The 15,941-nt window shown below is 64.4% G+C and overlaps 7 protein-coding genes across 7 annotated transcripts; 5 read left to right on the top strand and 2 right to left on the bottom strand.

The window, feature by feature from the left end:
- Positions 1-445: 445 nt before the first annotated feature.
- Positions 446-1,379, bottom strand: AMSG_01506 (uncharacterized protein). The gene has a single exon (XM_013906103.1). It carries the CDS (start codon positions 1,252-1,254, stop codon positions 493-495), a length of 762 nt encoding a protein of 253 aa, XP_013761557.1. The 5' UTR covers positions 1,255-1,379; the 3' UTR covers positions 446-492.
- Positions 1,380-1,914: 535 nt separating this feature from the next.
- Positions 1,915-4,401, top strand: AMSG_11656 (uncharacterized protein; the record flags this gene model as incomplete). Its single annotated transcript, XM_013906312.1, has 1 exon — positions 1,915-4,401. The coding sequence occupies one exon, from the start codon at positions 1,915-1,917 to the stop codon at positions 4,399-4,401; it is 2,487 nt and encodes an 828-aa protein (XP_013761766.1).
- Positions 4,402-4,454: 53 nt separating this feature from the next.
- On the top strand, positions 4,455-5,730 carry AMSG_11655 (uncharacterized protein; the record flags this gene model as incomplete). The annotated part of the gene is made up of 2 exons (XM_013906311.1): positions 4,455-5,684; positions 5,725-5,730. The coding sequence occupies 2 exons, from the start codon at positions 4,455-4,457 to the stop codon at positions 5,728-5,730; spliced, it is 1,236 nt and encodes a 411-aa protein (XP_013761765.1).
- A 1,274-nt stretch (positions 5,731-7,004) lies between these two features.
- On the top strand, positions 7,005-10,872 carry AMSG_11654 (uncharacterized protein; the record flags this gene model as incomplete). Its single annotated transcript, XM_013906310.1, has 3 exons — positions 7,005-7,276; positions 7,310-8,887; positions 9,058-10,872. 3 exons carry the CDS (start codon positions 7,005-7,007, stop codon positions 10,811-10,813), a joined length of 3,606 nt encoding a protein of 1,201 aa, XP_013761764.1. The 3' UTR covers positions 10,814-10,872.
- On the bottom strand, positions 10,304-11,944 carry AMSG_01504 (uncharacterized protein). Its single transcript, XM_013906102.1, has one exon. The coding sequence runs from the start codon at positions 11,925-11,927 to the stop codon at positions 10,824-10,826; it is 1,104 nt and encodes a 367-aa protein (XP_013761556.1). The 5' UTR covers positions 11,928-11,944; the 3' UTR covers positions 10,304-10,823.
- A 406-nt stretch (positions 11,945-12,350) lies between these two features.
- AMSG_01503 (uncharacterized protein) lies at positions 12,351-14,642 on the top strand (the record flags this gene model as incomplete). The annotated part of the gene is made up of 1 exon (XM_013906101.1): positions 12,351-14,642. One exon carries the CDS (start codon positions 12,351-12,353, stop codon positions 14,640-14,642), a length of 2,292 nt encoding a protein of 763 aa, XP_013761555.1.
- Positions 14,643-14,824: 182 nt separating this feature from the next.
- On the top strand, positions 14,825-15,923 carry AMSG_01502 (uncharacterized protein; the record flags this gene model as incomplete). Its single annotated transcript, XM_013906100.1, has 2 exons — positions 14,825-14,916; positions 15,131-15,923. The coding sequence occupies 2 exons, from the start codon at positions 14,825-14,827 to the stop codon at positions 15,921-15,923; spliced, it is 885 nt and encodes a 294-aa protein (XP_013761554.1).
- Positions 15,924-15,941: the final 18 nt, after the last annotated feature.

Genomic DNA, 15,941 nt, shown 5'->3' with positions numbered 1-15,941 from the left:
GGACATGACGCCCCCACCCCACCCCACCCCCACCCCCCCCCACCCCCCCCCCCCCCACCCCCCTCTCTTCCTCTCTTTCCCTCGCCTGCCCTTCCTTACCCGCTCTCCCATCCACTCACCCCCTACCCCTACCCTAACCCTACCCTCGCAGCTGCGTGCACTTAGCATCATCCTTGAGCAGCGTGACGAGGAACGCCTCCGACTGCGCATGGAGCGCAAGGCTGCGCGCAGGGCTCGGCGTGAACAGCGGGGGCAGGCCAGCGGACACGTGGGCTCGGTCACCTTTGCGGCAGTCGGCTCGTCGTCGTCTCGTCGTCGTCCGGCTCGTCTGGCTCGTCGACTACGTCGTCATCGGGCTTGTCGACTGGCTCGTCGACCAGCTCGTCGTCCGGCTCGTCGACCGGCTCGTCGACCGGCTCGTCGTCCTTGGGCTCGTCGTCATGAATAACACACACGCCTTTACCTGTGTGCAGAGCAGGACACGACTGGCTGCTAGCGTAGCGGGTTGCGAATGAAGAGGATGCGGGTGGTACAGAGCGATTTGTAGTTGTTCTTGCTCACCGATCCGTCGTAGGCAGCACGCTCGATGTCCAGCGCCTGCTGCGCCGCAAACCGCTTGGCGCGGACTCTCTTGGCCCTATCCGAGTCGAGGCCTGCCACCGCGTCCGCCATTTGGCCCATCAGCGCCTCAAACAGCAGCCGAACATACTTTTCCCGCAGTGCCCGTGGATACTTGCACGCGATGACTCGCGCGTCCGGCTTGAAGAGCACCGGCTCAGGCTCGGGGGACAGCGCCGGCTGCGGCGCAGCGCTATCGTCGCCTTCCGGCTCGGGTGACGGCGGAAGGAATGCAGCAATCTTCGCCGCCGCCTTCTCGCCCTCGCCGGCTGGGGCAGCGTCCGCAATGAGAGGCGACGGTGGTCGTGGAGGCGTCGGCCGTCGCTGCCGGCGCCCACTCTCGTCGGTCGCCGCGGCTGCCTCAGCGGCAGCTCGTGAGGCCTCGCGCGCCTTGCGGGACTGCGCCAGACGCGCCCGCTCCTCGGCAAGCGAATACCGGATCGGCGGCGGCGCGGCGTCGCCCATTCCCAGCGTCGTCGTCGCTGATTCTGTTGCCGTCGTTGGTTGCGGCGTGGAACCCGGTCTGCTCCTTGCGGACGACTCGGCAGGAACATGGCGGAAGGGGCACAGCGGGCGGCGGACGCAGATGTCAGCGTCTGGGCATGGCACGCCCCGCCATCGCCGGGTGGCAAGCATACTCGATATGCGACTGGAGACGAGTATGCGGATGTGGCTCGGACAGCCTGGCTTGTGTCACTCGCTAAGAGCGGCTCAGCTGTTTCTTCCTCTCCGCCAATTTGTCACACTCGCGTGCCTCCGCCTAACACGTGCACGTAGATGTTTCCTCCGCAAGCCTTCGTGGTCACCTGCCGCAATGAGCCCACCAGGATCACTTTCCGCAACGTCTCGCATAACCTATGTAAGGCCCGCTTGCTCCATGCTTGCTAGACGAGGTATACTCTCTGACATCGCTGTGAGATGATGTGTGGGTTATTGGAGGGTGTGTGGTCGGTGGTGGAGGTCGCTTCTTGCCGCACTTTCAACTCGTTTCCTACTTGAGTCAGCGCGCCTACCCGCTTCGCCCCGAATCACCCCCGTGGCCTCACCCCTCTCCCGAGCCGACCTTCCTCCATTGGAACGTGACCCGCTATCCAGGCGTGTGTGCCCGTGCACGCAAGGTTTCCCCTCTTGTTGCTCTCTCTCGCCACGCAAGCGTCTGCACTTGTGTAGGCTGACAATGGTGTCCCTGTTCCGCTTTCCGCTCCGCACTTTCTCAGCCGCTTTTTTCTCGCTTGTTTCACTCTATCGGTGGCGGCGAACAACGTCGGCGTCGACATCGACGTGGTGCTCCCGGCCATGCTGACGTACCCAAACACCACCACAATCACGGTGGTCAATGCTTCGATGGTGACCAATGCCGGTCTCTCGCCCATTTCTCTCGCTGCACTCCCAGACTCGACGGTGACGCTTTCGTTGTTGACCGAGGCGACTGGCGCGCGGGCCCGAGCCTCCGCCGTGGTGGACCAGCGGCTCGCACGTCGGCTGGGGAGCCCCATCGCGGTGGCCCCAGATGGCTGGACGCCGCTTACCCCCGGCACGCCGGCGCTTGTTGACATCTCCATCGACTGCGCCGACACCACGCCCGCGGCGTTTGACCCAAGCTCACCCAAAGAGGTGGCAACGGTGTTTGTGGCGGTGGCGGACAGCACCGGCGCCGCCGATACCATCGTCATCACCTTTGAGGTTTTGTGCAAGGTGCCGGCGGCCTCGTGCGCCGCACTTAACGACTGCTCTGGGCATGGGGTATGCGAGATGCTTCCGCTCGCACCGTACCACGGCTGCACGTGCGATGCAGGATATGTCGGCGACGATTGCTCTGGTCGATTCGGGCTCGGGCTCGTCAACTTTCCGCCCGAGTCGCCGGTCTCTTGCCCAGGCGTCATTACCCTCGACCTTGGTCTGCCGGATGATCTCGACCCGGCCGACACTGGCGTTGCCATCGTTGTGGATCTCTTCACGTTTGCTTTTACCGACATCAAGTTTCTCAACAACGAGCGAAACTCCATCCCGTCCAAGCCGCTTGACTCGGGTGCGCTAACCTTTGAGATTGTCCATCCAGGCACCTTTTACATTGTGTACGCTTCGGGCTCGTCGCTTGTTGGCTACTCGCTGGTGACTGTCGTCGAGTGGGCGCCGCCGTGTGGGCCTGTGGCCTGCTCGCCGGCCGACCCGATTGCTTCGTGCTCTGGCCGTGGCTCGTGCACCGGCTCGTCGATGCTCGGAGGCCCGGCGTGCGAGTGCTCAGACTCGTTCTACGGCGCGGCGTGTGAACACGGGTGTGCGGAGCGGGCTGTCCGTACCGGCTTTGGTGGCCGACTCACCGACGGTACGCCGCGGCACCTCCCGCTTGCGCCCTCGGCCAATTGCACCTGGGTCTTCCATCCGAATACTCCCGGCGACGGCATCCGCCTCGTCATCAATTGGATGGACATCGATCCGGATGTACCACTCATTGTCACCTCGCACGCGCCTGGTCAAACCTCGCGCAGTTTCTCGGGCCGGACACTCCCGCCGTCTCTGGATCTTCCTTATGCGCCTGTCGAGCTCTTTATCGAGGAGCCGAGCAACAAGGTCTCGTTCGGCTTTGACCTCGAACTCTTTACGCTCGGCTGTCCGGCCGGCTCATTCATCGACACGGTCGCGCTGGACTACGAGCCCGACTCGTGGGTGACGCCGCGGTGCACGCCGTGTCCACCTGGCTCGTTCTCGTCAACCCGGGATTCAACCTCATGTCAGCTCTGTCCAGTTGGGTTCTTTGCGCCGCTCGCGGGATCGATCTCGTGCTCCGCGTGCCTGGCGGGTACCGCCACCTCCGTCGAAGGCGCCACCGCGTGCGACGTCTGCCCGGCTGGCCATTTTTCCGGCCGTGATGGCCTCTCGTCATGTGCTGTTTGTCCGCCGGGATACTTTGCAGCCCAAAACGCTTCGTCTGCGTGCGCCCGGTGCGACGTCACTGGCTACGCACCTCTCTCGGGCTCGAAAGCATGCGAGACGTGCCCGGCGCTGACCCGGACTCCGTACCTTGGTGCTACCCAGGTCACTGAGTGCTTGTGTGCGCCAGGATCGTATCATCCGCAGGTCTACGCTGCCCATCAGCACAACGTGAGTGTGACTCACGGCATTGCGTGCGTGCCGTGCCCGAACGGCGCCGTGTGCACCGGCGGCATGGTTGTGCCCCATGCCAAGCCGGGCTACTGGGCTTCACCCAAGGATCCGCTTGTCTTCCTCAAGTGCATCGAATCCGAGGCCTGTCCTGGAGGCGAGCCGGGCGTGTGTGGCGGCGGGCGGGTCGGAACTCTCTGTTCACTCTGTCCGATAGGCTACTTTGCCTCTCTCCACGGCACATGCAAGCAGTGCTCGGCGGCGAACAAGGCCGCGCTCAGCATCGGCATTGTCTTTGGCTGTATTGCGCTTCTCATCCTCCGCTACATTGCAAACATGAATGTCAACGACAACCTGCGGTCGACACTTGGCCTCGGCACCTCGTTTGGCATCTGGATCCAGTACCTTCAGTTTGCCGACCTCTTTGCGTCATTCTCCGTCAACTGGCCGTCGACCACTCAGGCGGTGCTTGATCAGATGGCGTATGCCAACCTCGACTGGGACGCGTTCACGCCGTCGTGTGCGGTTTTGGTCCCGTACGAGATCTCGTACGCACTGCGTGTTGCGGTCCCGATCTTTGTGGCTGGCTTTTACGCCGCCTATCACCTTCTTCATGCGACGCTTCATCCTATCATGGTCTCTCTCTTGAAGCCAGCTGTCATTCAGTCGCACCGTCACTGATGGCTGTGGAGCAGCACCGGGCTGTGCTACGGTCGGCGACAGCAACGGCAGGTATGCGGATCGACGCCTGGCTCCGAAAGACAATCGGCAAGTTCCTCACTGTCCATACTCCGCTCACTCTGGCCGGCTCGTTCAACGCGGTCCTGCTTTTCTGCGAGATCTTCTTCATTTACATTGTAACGACGCTGTTTGAAGTCGTCGGCTGCATGTCGGGTGCGTATGGCCAGCTCACGCTCGTCGCCAATCCGCAGATAGAATGCTTCTCGTCGGCGTGGTGGGCGCATCTCTTCCCGACCACCCTCGTTGCCGGCATCATCTACCTCGTCTGCCTTCCGGCGGTCCTCCTCTACGGCATTCGCAAGATCCACAAGACCGAGCCGACGATGAACGATGAGCACTTCCTGGCTTGGTCGCGCTTCTCTTCAGTCGTCTTCAAGTTCAAGCGGTCATTCCGGTGGTGGATGTTTATCATCATGGGACGCAAGCTTGTTATTTCTGTGGTCATTGCCTCGTTCCCGACCGCGCCGCTTGTCCAGGCCATGGGCTCGCTCATGGTGCTTTTTGTTGGTATCGTGGTCCAGCTGCTGTACTCGCCGTACCGGCTGCGGCAGCACAACCAAGTCGACTGGTTCCTCGCCTCGATGCACCTTCTGCTACTCCTCTGTGGCGTCCTCTTCTACATCGACAGGTTTGCCACCCGTGGAGTCTGGGAAATTGTCGTTGTCATCTCGCTCACGCTCATCATCATCTCGTGCTTGTTCATGGCGCGCATCATGCTTCTTGAGCTGCGGCGGCTGGCGACTGACAAGCCAGTCAACTCTGAGTCTTCGACCAAGGATCTCTTTGCCCGGCGCCACATCGCGTACACCCCGTCCATGGCGCCGCTGCTGGAGTCGCTGCAGGTCTCGCGGGCCGCGTTTATGCGCTACCTCTCCATCTGCTCCGACAGCGACTTGGTGCAGCTCACATCGGTGGCTGACGCCGTTGCACTCTCGCTCTCGCAAACCAAGCGGATGCCAACCTCGACCGGCCTCATTGCGCTCGCCTCCAAGTATGCGTCGCATGACGAGGTTTCGTCAATGGACTCGCCGTTCTACGCCTCGATGATGGATGAGAGCTCGGACGACGACGATATCTCCGATCAGGCGAACACCTTTCCCAACGGCGGTGTGTACCAATTGCAATTCTCGCAATCGTTCCCGGATACAACTCATCTGCCGACAGTTCATGACGACGAAACCGTCGACCAGATCCCTCTCGCCGACGCCCACAATCACAAGTCCGTCTCGTATCTGCTCCGCAACGGACGCGCGGCCCGAACAGACCTGACTGGAGGCGCCGTCTCGAGTTCAGTTTTCGCCGCACGACTCAGCAGCCGCCAAGCTCGTGCGCGAACAAAGTTCTCCCGCCGCCGTCGTCGCTCGAGCGTCACTCCCACAGATGCCTCGCTCTCGCCGATACCAGCCCGCAAGCGATCGGCATCCCGGGCGTCGCCGTCGCCGGGCCGACCTCGCTGTGCATCGGTCCGAACGCCGCCGAGGTCGGTCCAGGGCTTGGGACACGGTCGCTCGCGACGAGTTACCACACACGGTCAGTATGACGATTCGCACGATCGCTCGAGTGATGTTGAGCTCTCTTCACTCTCGATCCGCGCGCGGTCGCAACTCCGCGGTCCCAGCGCGGAGCCCGCGTCGGCTTCCCAATCGGCGTCATCAGACACCCTTCCTTGCTTGCGGGCAGCCATAGGCGCGTGTAGCTCGTCGTCGACGGCATCATCATCGCCATCGTCTGAGCGAGCCCAGCGCAGCAGCTCGCTGGCGCACTCGTGTTCAGACTCGTCCTCCGATTCAGGCTCGCGCTCGCCGGCCATGGCCGACCACTCACTCGCCGACGCACTTGTGTTCTCGCCGTACACAGGCGACATTGTCCCTGCTCCACCGCATGGCCTCGGCTCGATCGGCGCCGGCTCGCTGGTGGGAAGCTCGCCAACCTCGTCGCCGCATATCAGCTCCCTGCCGACCTAGTAACAACCTGACTGCAGTCCGCCCATTTCTCTCCAAACTCCCCCAAGTCGGCCCATGCCCGCGAGCGCCATTCTGCTGCATTGGCTGCTGCTCGCTGGCACCGGGGCGGTTGTCCTCGCCACCGCGGATGCAGCCAGGGGCGCCTCTTTCGCGCCTTCTACCCATCCAACTGTGGGCGAGTATGGCCGACTGCGTCTCTCCGGCCGCGTCGTTGTCTCACTTGGCACCCTCCACCGCCGAGCCGCTGGGCAGCTGGACGCATCACCTGCCGCCAGGCACTACACGCTCGTGCCCGACCGGTGCTCACCGCAGAATGAAGAGACATGGCTCGCTTTGGGTGCGGCAGCTGGGCTGGTAGACGCGTTGGAAGCTGCAGCGGTGGGCAAGTATCGGATAGAGGTTGAGGTAGTCGACGGCAAAGTCCTGGCTGTTGGCACCGCTGAGCCTTGTGGCGGAGGCGAGGGCCAGCTGGCGGGCGATGCCGGCTCTGACGACAGCCAGACCATCAATCTAGCGGTCATCCTGGTGTCGTTCGATGACGAGTCGTTCCGGTGCAAGTCCGAGTGGGTCGCCGAGGTAATGTGGGGCGGGCGTGGGTCGGTGGCTGGCCATGTGGCCGCGCTCTCGGGCGGGCGGGCGGTGCTGGCGCCGAAGCCGGCAGTCTTTGGGCCGTATCCGATTCCGTACAACACGAAAGGCCGCTGCGATCCGGACGGGTGGGCGCGCGCCGCCGATGCCGCGGCCACTAACGCAGGTGTCAATCTTGCAGCGTACTCGCACCTGGCATATCTTCTCCCGCATGGCGACGACATCGTCGGCGCGTGCGGGTGGGACGGCCTTGGCAACGTTGGGTGCGGGGCATGGTGCAGACTATGGTCGATCAGGTGCGACGCCGTTGACGTCCTCCTCCATGAGCTTGGACACAACATGGGGCTCCAGCACGCGGCGCTCCAACCCAACATGGATGGCGCGCCGGCCGACTACGGCGACGCTACCGCCATTATGGGCAACCACGACGGCGGGTACTCGCCCGGCCTCCCATTGCACTTTAACGCGCCGCACCTTGACGAACTCGGATGGCTCGATGCTGCAAGACTGGTGCCCAAGCCGAGTATGCCCACCGCAAGCGGCCTCGTTCACCCACTGGAAGGTGTGCCGACCGGCGCCGGGCCATTCGCAGTGGTGGTTCTCGATCCACTCGCGTCGTTCATTACCTACTACGTCTCGTTTCTTGGTGATGGCTTTGTCAGTCCCACCTTTGAGGCGGCGGTGGCCATCCACTACGCCGATCGACGCTCGACCATGTCATACCTGGTGGCACTGCTTCCTCTTCGCAAGCCTGTCAACTCGTGGGCGGTTCCGACGGGTTCGCTCTCGTTCCGTTGGCACCCCGACGTAGTCCGCGGCGCGCTGCGGGTCAGTGTTGAGCTTGGCTGCATTCGGTACCCACCGAGGCTGAGTGCGATGGGCGAGGGATTGCTCGCGCTGTCAAACATGGACTCTGCTGCGTGTCCGCCGACGGCCTTTGAGTTGTCGGACGCAGACAAGCAGTTCGCGTGGGCCGGCGCGGCGTCGACGTGTACCTCGCCAGTTGTGCAAGAAGGATTTGCGGGCGGTGCTGTTGCCCGCGATGTCGGCGTGTCTGACGTTCTTGCGCCAGTCCACGATGACACAAGAGTGGACAACATGGGGTGCGGGACTATCACCGGTGCGCTTTCCAGTTATGCAGCGGTCGTTGTTCACCCTGCATCTCCAGGCAATGGCAGCATTCCGCTGGCATGGCTGGACGAGCAGCTGGACGCCGATGCTGGAGAGCTGGTTCTCGACCTGGTACCAAATGCAGCTGGTCAGGAAGTGGCGCAATGTCTGGGCGGAGCTGTGAGCGTTGACGCTCGTCTGGCGGACGATGCCTCGTCGCCGCTGTTCTCCAATTCACCGAACTCACCTGCTCGCGGCCTGCTAGGGTCGAGAATGCGGATTGCAGTCAGGGTGGCGCGGGTCTCGCGGCGGAGTATACTCGGGCGCGGGCCGTCGTTGGACTCGCGATGGGGACTTGTCGTGATTGAGCTGGCCTGCAATGGAAGTCGGCACGAAGTGAGCGTGACTGTCGACGTCCCATGCACCGAGGAGCTCCTTCTCCGCGAGCAGCAGCCACTGTTGGCGGTGGAAGTCGAGCATGGCAACATGACCACGAGCGTGGTTACGGCTCAGGAGGCTGTGACGACGAGCTTTGCGGTTGTTGCGGAAGGCATTGGGGCTTGTGCCGCGATGCAGATCGAGGTCGAGGTGGACAAGACAGCATCGCCGGCGACCACGCATGTCCAGCTCTGGCCGCTGGCGGCGGAGAAACGCGTCGTTGACGGGCACTCGAGTGTTCGTGGGGCGCTGAGTGTGTATGTGGGCCCGCGCGGCCCATCAGGCCCCGGACGTGGGCAGGCGCGGCTGAAAGTCCGTGGTTTTCGGTCTCGGGTGGCGGATGGCGCCACCCGGCGCAGCTGGTGGCTGTGGATGGCGCCGAGGCGGTAGTGAGCTGGCCCCGCGACGGAGCAGTGCTTGTGGCCGAGCCGTGTGTCCGCGGTGAGCTCAATGTTGTGCAGGCTGGCTGTCCGCGGCGGCTCTCTCCGCGAATCAGCATGTTTGTGTGCGACATTGTGCTGCGGTCCAGCTCAAGCTGGTCGTGTCCGCCCAGCAAGGTCGAGCTGGAGCTAGTGCCTGTAGTTGTGGACCATCCTGCGCGCGCCGTGACAAACATCGAGCTGTTGCCGAATCAGGCGTTGATTGCGGCTGATGCGTTCCGCTCTTGGACTACGTCTGCGATTGTCCGGGTTGATAGTGATGCGCTAGCTGCGCTTCCGGCAGGGAATGTGGCGACTTGGGGTGGTTATGAGTTTGCCATTGTGGCAAAGGAGGTCGCCAGCGACATACCCCGGGCTCCGCTTGCACATAGTTTGCTTGTGGAGCCGCGAGTGTGCGTGCCGGTCCAGCTCTCGATGTGTTTGGTGCCCGGCTGGCCCGAGGTGGCGGCCGGGCAAGCACCGGCTGGCTGCCGATCCGATGTGGTGATGGCGGCTGGCTCGGGCGCGCCAGGCTCGGTGCTGAAGTATACTGCGTATGTTCGGAGCAACGACCCGAAGCCTTGTCCGTACTGGACGCAGGCTGCCGTGGTCTCGGGGAGCGACGGGCAACCGGTGTCAGTCTCCCCAACCTGGGCTTGGGCCGGGCGCGGCGGGTGGTCACTGCCGTTCCGGATCAGCTATCTTGTGCCGAACGAGGGTGGCGTGCAAGGGCTGCACAACGCGAGCGTGGTGGCACGTGACGTAGGCAACCGAGGCCTTGTCGAGTATGCTGTGCACGAGTCTAATGCGACGGTGATGGCGTGGGGAGGAGGCGACGGCTGCATCTACCGCAAGCTCAACATGAGCATCGCGTCTGTGGTCTCGACAAGTAGGCCAACTGTTGCAGCGGACATTGAGCAAGGGTCAGACGGGGCAGTTGCGACCGTGGTTATTGGGCCGTGGGGACACGTCCCTGAAGATCCAGGATCTGTGGCGCGGCTGGTGTTTGACCTCGTGGTCAGCTCAAACGACTCTGTGGCATGCAACGCGAGTGTAGTAAGCGTGCTTGGCATCGGGCCGCTGCCGTCTGGGGTGCGGGTGGTGCGCGCGTTGCGGCTGGGTATGCTCGCTGGTGGTGGACGGGTCAACGCGAGTGCCGAGCTTGAGATCGACCTCAGCGCTGTGGTGCCAGGCAACACGACGATGTCGTGGAATGTGACTGGTGTGGCTGGAGTGTGGGCGCACACCGGTGGCGTCGAGGTGAGGGTATCAGTGCGGTGCCCGAGGCCACCTGCGCCGCGGTGGGTAGCTGCATCGGTGGAGCAGTCTGTGTGGAGCTTTGGTACGTCTGCTGGCAAGGTGCGGGTCTCGTGGGAGCCATGCATGCAGGCGAGGGCGTGCTGCGAGGCGTATCCGATGGAGGTGCTCCGTGACGGAGCTGTGGTAGGGCTGACCAGCATGGGCGGCTTTGTGGACGAGTCCGGCTCGTTGCAGACCGGGCGCAAGTACTGGTACTCTGTTCGGCCTGCCGGAGGGAGGGACGGCAGCAGCGACATGTGCGAAGTGGCGACCGAAGTTCACGTGGAGAAGGACTTGCGTTGGATCGCGCTGCTCGTACTGCTGCTCGGGTTGGCTGGCTACGTTTTGGCGTCTCGGTGCGGCTCGCAAGCCGAGTCGATGTGTCGTCGGCTGAGCAGAGCGTGCGGCAAGCGGCGCGGATGGACACGGGTTGGGCACTCGGAGTCGCTGGCCAGTTCCGAGGGCGCAGTCGAAGTTTGGACCGGAAGCTTGTCAACGCGCGTCAGCGAATCGAGCTCTGTTGGGTCGTGGTGATTGGGTCGCGCTACAGCTCGCGGTCGGTGTGTAGCGGGGCTTGGTCCAGAGGCGAGAGAATAAATACGGGCTCGTACGAAGAGGTGAAGGGCCGGTCCTGGGAGAGGCGGGCGTCCGAGTCCCAGCCAAGAACCGACGAGGCGTCGACGAGCGGAATGAGCGGCGAAGGGTCGAGGGCAGGGAGGAAGGGTGCGAGGAGGGACGGGAGGCGTGCCGGGCCGTAGCGGCGGTGCATGTTCCAGACGAGCTGATCACTGCCGACCGGGACCGAGACAACGAGGACACCATGAGGGGCAAGGATGCAGTCTGCGAGGGCAGCCATAATGTCTAGGTCCGCGGACGGGCTAAGCGGGTCGCCGTAGCGGCCGAGGCCGTCGTGGTCAAAGGACGAGAGCGAGATGGCAAGGCCAAACGGGGTGTGAGTACCGTCTGCGATGTTGGTCGCGAGTTGGTCGGGCGTGAGGGTGGTAATGGAAGTCGCGCGGTAGTTGAGGGTGTTGTACTCGACCGTGGTGACGGCGTCGAGGCCAAGGGCGAGGAGCTCGGCCTCGATCCATGGCGACATGGAGCCAAAGACAGCGGCTGGGGCGAGGGCGGCGAGGCCGCCTGGTCGCGAGGCGTTAACGGCAAGGAGGGCAATACGGAGGAGGTCCTTGCGGTCGTGAAAGCCGGTGGCGGAGAGCGAGGCGGCGAGGGCATGGTAGGAGCCGGCGGCGGCAGCGGCAGCGGCGAGGCGGGCGTGGCGGGCCGAGGCGGCGAGAGCCAGAGCGGTGACACTCTCCTCAGACGCACCGTAGCGTGAGCCCTTTCCGCCCATGGTGTCATCGATGACCATCGAGTGGCTGGTGTCGACTGCGCCGCCCATCGAGAAGGCATCGGTGAGGGCGGGAGGCATGGTGTCTGGCGCGCAAGGCGTGTCGGTGAGGTCAAAGCAGGGCGTGTGCGGGGCGGCGATCCAGACAGCGCAGGCATCGTGGCGTAGAGGCGGGGCGGGAGCGATGAGGGAGGCAAAGGTGAGCGTAGGAGCAGGCGGGGGCAATGCTGATGCAAAGGTGAGAACAATGGCGAAGAGAGCGAGGCCAGAGAGCGCAGCCGAATCGACGAGCGGTGGCATACGGTGGTGGCGTGTGGTTTGCAGTGAGGTGGTGGCAGAAGTGGATAATTTTGGGTCGGGTGCAGGAGGCGCGTGTGGCGCGCAGTTGCGTCATAAGGATGAACATGAGTGGGCAGTGAGCGGGTAGTGAGTGACAGGAAGGATAGGGCATGAGGACATGGTATGCAAGTGGTCGAGAGGGGGCAGGCGGTGGGTGGGGGTGACTGATGCGTCGGAAGGGACTTCGCGAAGGTCGTGGGGTCGTACTGGCATTCATGAAGGATTCGGGCAGATGGAAGAACCGGAACAAAAAGGCGGCGAAGATTCGGCGACACCGGGCTGGCGTGCTAGGCCAGAGAACAGTCATCGTCAGCAGACACAGCGATGTCGAGTCCGCTGGCAGTAGAAACACGAATGGAAGCCCTAGGTGGAAGCAAGAAGAGCATGGAGGTTGCCGCGGCGACGCCACGATCGCAGCCGCCGTATTTGGCGACGGCCGACGCAGCGATGATCCGGGCGCAGCGCGGAGTGCTGGAGACGTACCTCGCGTTCTGGGACCATGTGCGGCTGAGCAAAGGTATCGAGGCCGACAAGCGGATGCGCGTGGCGTTGAGCAAAGCCGCCGACATTGTGGTACGCGTGCGATGGCACCTCGACGCGCTTGTGCCCGGGTTTTCGGCGTCGCTTTGCGGCGGCAGCGCGCGCGAATACCTGTGGTCTATGGACACTGTGCCCGGCGACGAAGACAAGTTTGTGCGTGGGCTAGTCCACGCCACGCTCTCTGACGTGGACGAGTTGTCGAGCGAGGCGATCGATGGGTATGTTGGTGAGATCCTGGCGGCGCTGACGCGCGAGGCGGCGATCGAGCACGACGCGCTGACGACGGCATTTGAGGTCGAGTGGGCGCGGCTCGCCGATCGGGTCAGCCATCTTCAGGCCGATCAGGCGCACGGCGGAACCGGGCCGCATCAGGTGGCGGATTTGCGGCGGGCGGTCAACATGATGCGTGAGTGCGCGGCAGTGGTCGCTGGGCTGGTGGAGGCGCATGAGCCACTCGGCTCATCCGAGAGTACCGAGTGTGTCCACGAGCCCGAGCTTGTGCTGCGAAGCAAGGTTGACAAGGTTGAGGTCGAGGCCGAGCCTGTTTCCGAAGTCGAGCCTGTTTCTGAAGTCGAGCCTGTTCCCGAAATGGAGGCTGAGGTCGAGGCCGAGCCTGTTCCCGAAATGGAGGCCGAGATCGAGGCCAAGGCTGGGGTCGAGGCCGAGCCTGTTCCTGAAATGGAGGCCGAGGTCGAGGCCGAGGCTGAGGTCGAGGCCGAGCCTGTTCCCGAAATGGAGGCCGAGATTGAGGCCAAGGCTGGGGTCGAGGCCGAGCCTGTTCCTGAAATGGAGGCCGAGATCGAGGCCGAGGCTGAGGTCGAGGCCGATCCTGTTCCTGAAATGGAGGCCGAGGTCGAGGCCGAGGCTGAGGTCGAGGCCGAGCCTGTTCCAAAGGACGAGCCTGCTGTTGAAATCGAGGGCGAGCCTGTCGACGACGACAACAACGATTTCGCTGCCAACGACGACGACGACGAAGCACTCTCGTCGCCGCACTCGGAGCTCTCCGAGTCGGACAATGAGGCCACGATCAAAATCTCCAACATTCACAACGACGTCACGCTGCTCACGGACCACATCCACCATCTTGACGAGCTGACGGCTGCGCTGCCAGAGCTCGAGGATGTGACCGCCGATCCGGAGCAGACGCTCGCGCTGCTGAAGCGGATGCAGACCAAGTCAATTGCCTACACCGAGGAGCTGATGCGTGACTTGCTCGCGCTTGACTCCATCACTGGCCTCGGGCCCGAGGTCCGCGCTCAGCGCAAGGACACGGTCGCCGACATCCAGCGCCTGCTAGACGAGGCCGATGCCGTCAAGACCAAGCTCCGACGCCACATCCAGATGCTCGAAGAGCGGCTCGCCGAGCGTGTGCAGGCTGTTGCCATGCCGCAGCCCACACCAGAGCCGGAACAGATCCCGGACCTTGAGCCGGTCTCCGACAACGAGGCAGCCATCCCGATCGATGTGGCGGCCTCGCCCAAGAACGACCTGGCCGAGGCCGAGGACGGAGTCATCCCGGTCGTCGACGCCACTCCGATCGAGGATGACGCAGGCTACGATCTCGAGGCTGAGCTGAACAAGCTCTGCGCCGGCGCCGTCGAGCGGCTCGCGCAACAGTGGCGCGAGCTCGACATCGAGCCGCAGTTTGAGGTGAGCAAGATGGCTGGCGGCGCGACAGCGATCTCGGCGGTCATCCCCGGCATGAACCGCAGGGACGTAGCCATCAATGTCTCGGCCGACGCGTACAACCGGCCAATTCTTACCATCCGTGGCGTGGTTGAGCCGTCGGCCGAACAGCTCGAGCGCATGGCCGCCGTCGCCCGTGCCCAGCTCCCGCGCCTTGCCGCCCGCTGGGGCCCCGCCGCCGACACTGCCACCCTCTTCGATGCCGTCATGCTCCGCCTTGGCGACGGGCGTTTCGGCACCTTTACCCAGTCGTACGTTCTCCCAGAACACACCACCCAGCGCCACATCTCGGGCTCGTACAAGGACGATGTTCTGCGCGTCGTCATCCGCCCGCCGCAATCCCGTCCGACATCCCAGCACCGCGCCCAGGCCGCCCGGCCCGCATATCCGCTCTGGGGCCGCCAGCCAAGCCGCGGCCGGTCCCTCGGCAGCGGATTCCCCTTTTGGTAGAGATAAACCTCTTCAGCAAATCGCACATCAAACGGGGAAAAGAATAATAGATCGGCACCCCGCGCCGTCCGGCCATGCATGCGTCGGACTTGCGTCATCGCCAGCTGTGGCTCGACCGCCAGCCGGCGGCGACTGGCTGCTGCTCGGGGCAGCGTCGCCCACCCCACCCCCTGCCACCACCCATGGCAGCCCCCCCTCCCCCCCGCGTGCAGCTCTTCATTGGCGGTCTTGACGGCTCTGTCACCGACCGGGACCTCAATGACGCCTTTGCCAAGTACGCCGTGCCCACCCCAGCCCATTCCCCCCCCCCCCCCCCCCCCACCCTTCCCCACCCCACTGTTGCTGCTCCCTGCCCGGGCGCGGGATGACCGACAAGCACACTGCTACCCCACCCCCACCCCCACCCCCCCCACCCACCCCCACCCCGCCCCCTACCTCCCCGACTCACCCCCTCTACCCCGCCACCCTCCTCTCGTCGCTCTGCATAGGTACGGCCGACTGACTCGGACCTTTGTGGCCCGTGGCGGCAAGTTTGGGTTTGTCTCGTTCGAAACCGAGGCCGAGGCCGAGGCGGCGCTGGCCGAGACGGGAGCCCAAGTCGGCCGGTGCGTCATCAATGTCGAGTTTGCCACGGGCGATGCGGCATCTGCTGACTCGGGTGCCTGCTTCTCGTGCGGAGAGCATGGCCACATTGCTCGGCGCTGCCCTCTCAAGCCCCAGCGCCAGGCCCCGCCCAACACCGAGTGCTACGCCTGTGGCCAGCTCGGCCACTTCTCCTACCAGTGCCCGACCAACCCGCGCGGCGGCGGCGATCGCGGTGGCCGTGGCGGCGATCGCGGTGGCTACGGCGGCGGTCGTGGTGGCTACGGCGATCGCGGCGGCTATGGCGGTGGCGACCGCGTTTTGCTATGGTTTTTGGCGACCGCGGCGGCTATGGTTACCGCAGCGGCTACGGATCACGAGGCGGCTACGGCGACCGCGGCGGCTACGGCGACCGCGGCGGCTACGGCGACCGCGGCGGCTACGGCGGCGGCGACCGCGGCGGCTACGGCGACCGTGGCCCTCCTGCTGGTGACCGTGGCTACGGCGGCGGCGACCGCGGCTACGACCGTGGAGGCGACCGTGGCTACAGCCGCGGCGGCAACCCGCGGCTACGACGACCGCGGCGGCTACGGTGCGCCGGGCCGGCGACCGCGGCTACGATGCGCCTGCGCCTGCGCCCGCTTGCTCCGGCGCCCGGCCGGTTGTCTACGGCTACCGCGGCTACGACCGCGGCGGTGACTCGCGGCAGCGAACGCT

This window comes from Thecamonas trahens, assembly GCF_000142905.1.
Source record: "Thecamonas trahens ATCC 50062 unplaced genomic scaffold supercont1.6, whole genome shotgun sequence".
NCBI lineage: Eukaryota > Apusomonadida > Apusomonadidae > Thecamonas > Thecamonas trahens.
This window is presented reverse-complemented; position numbering and strand designations above follow the sequence as displayed.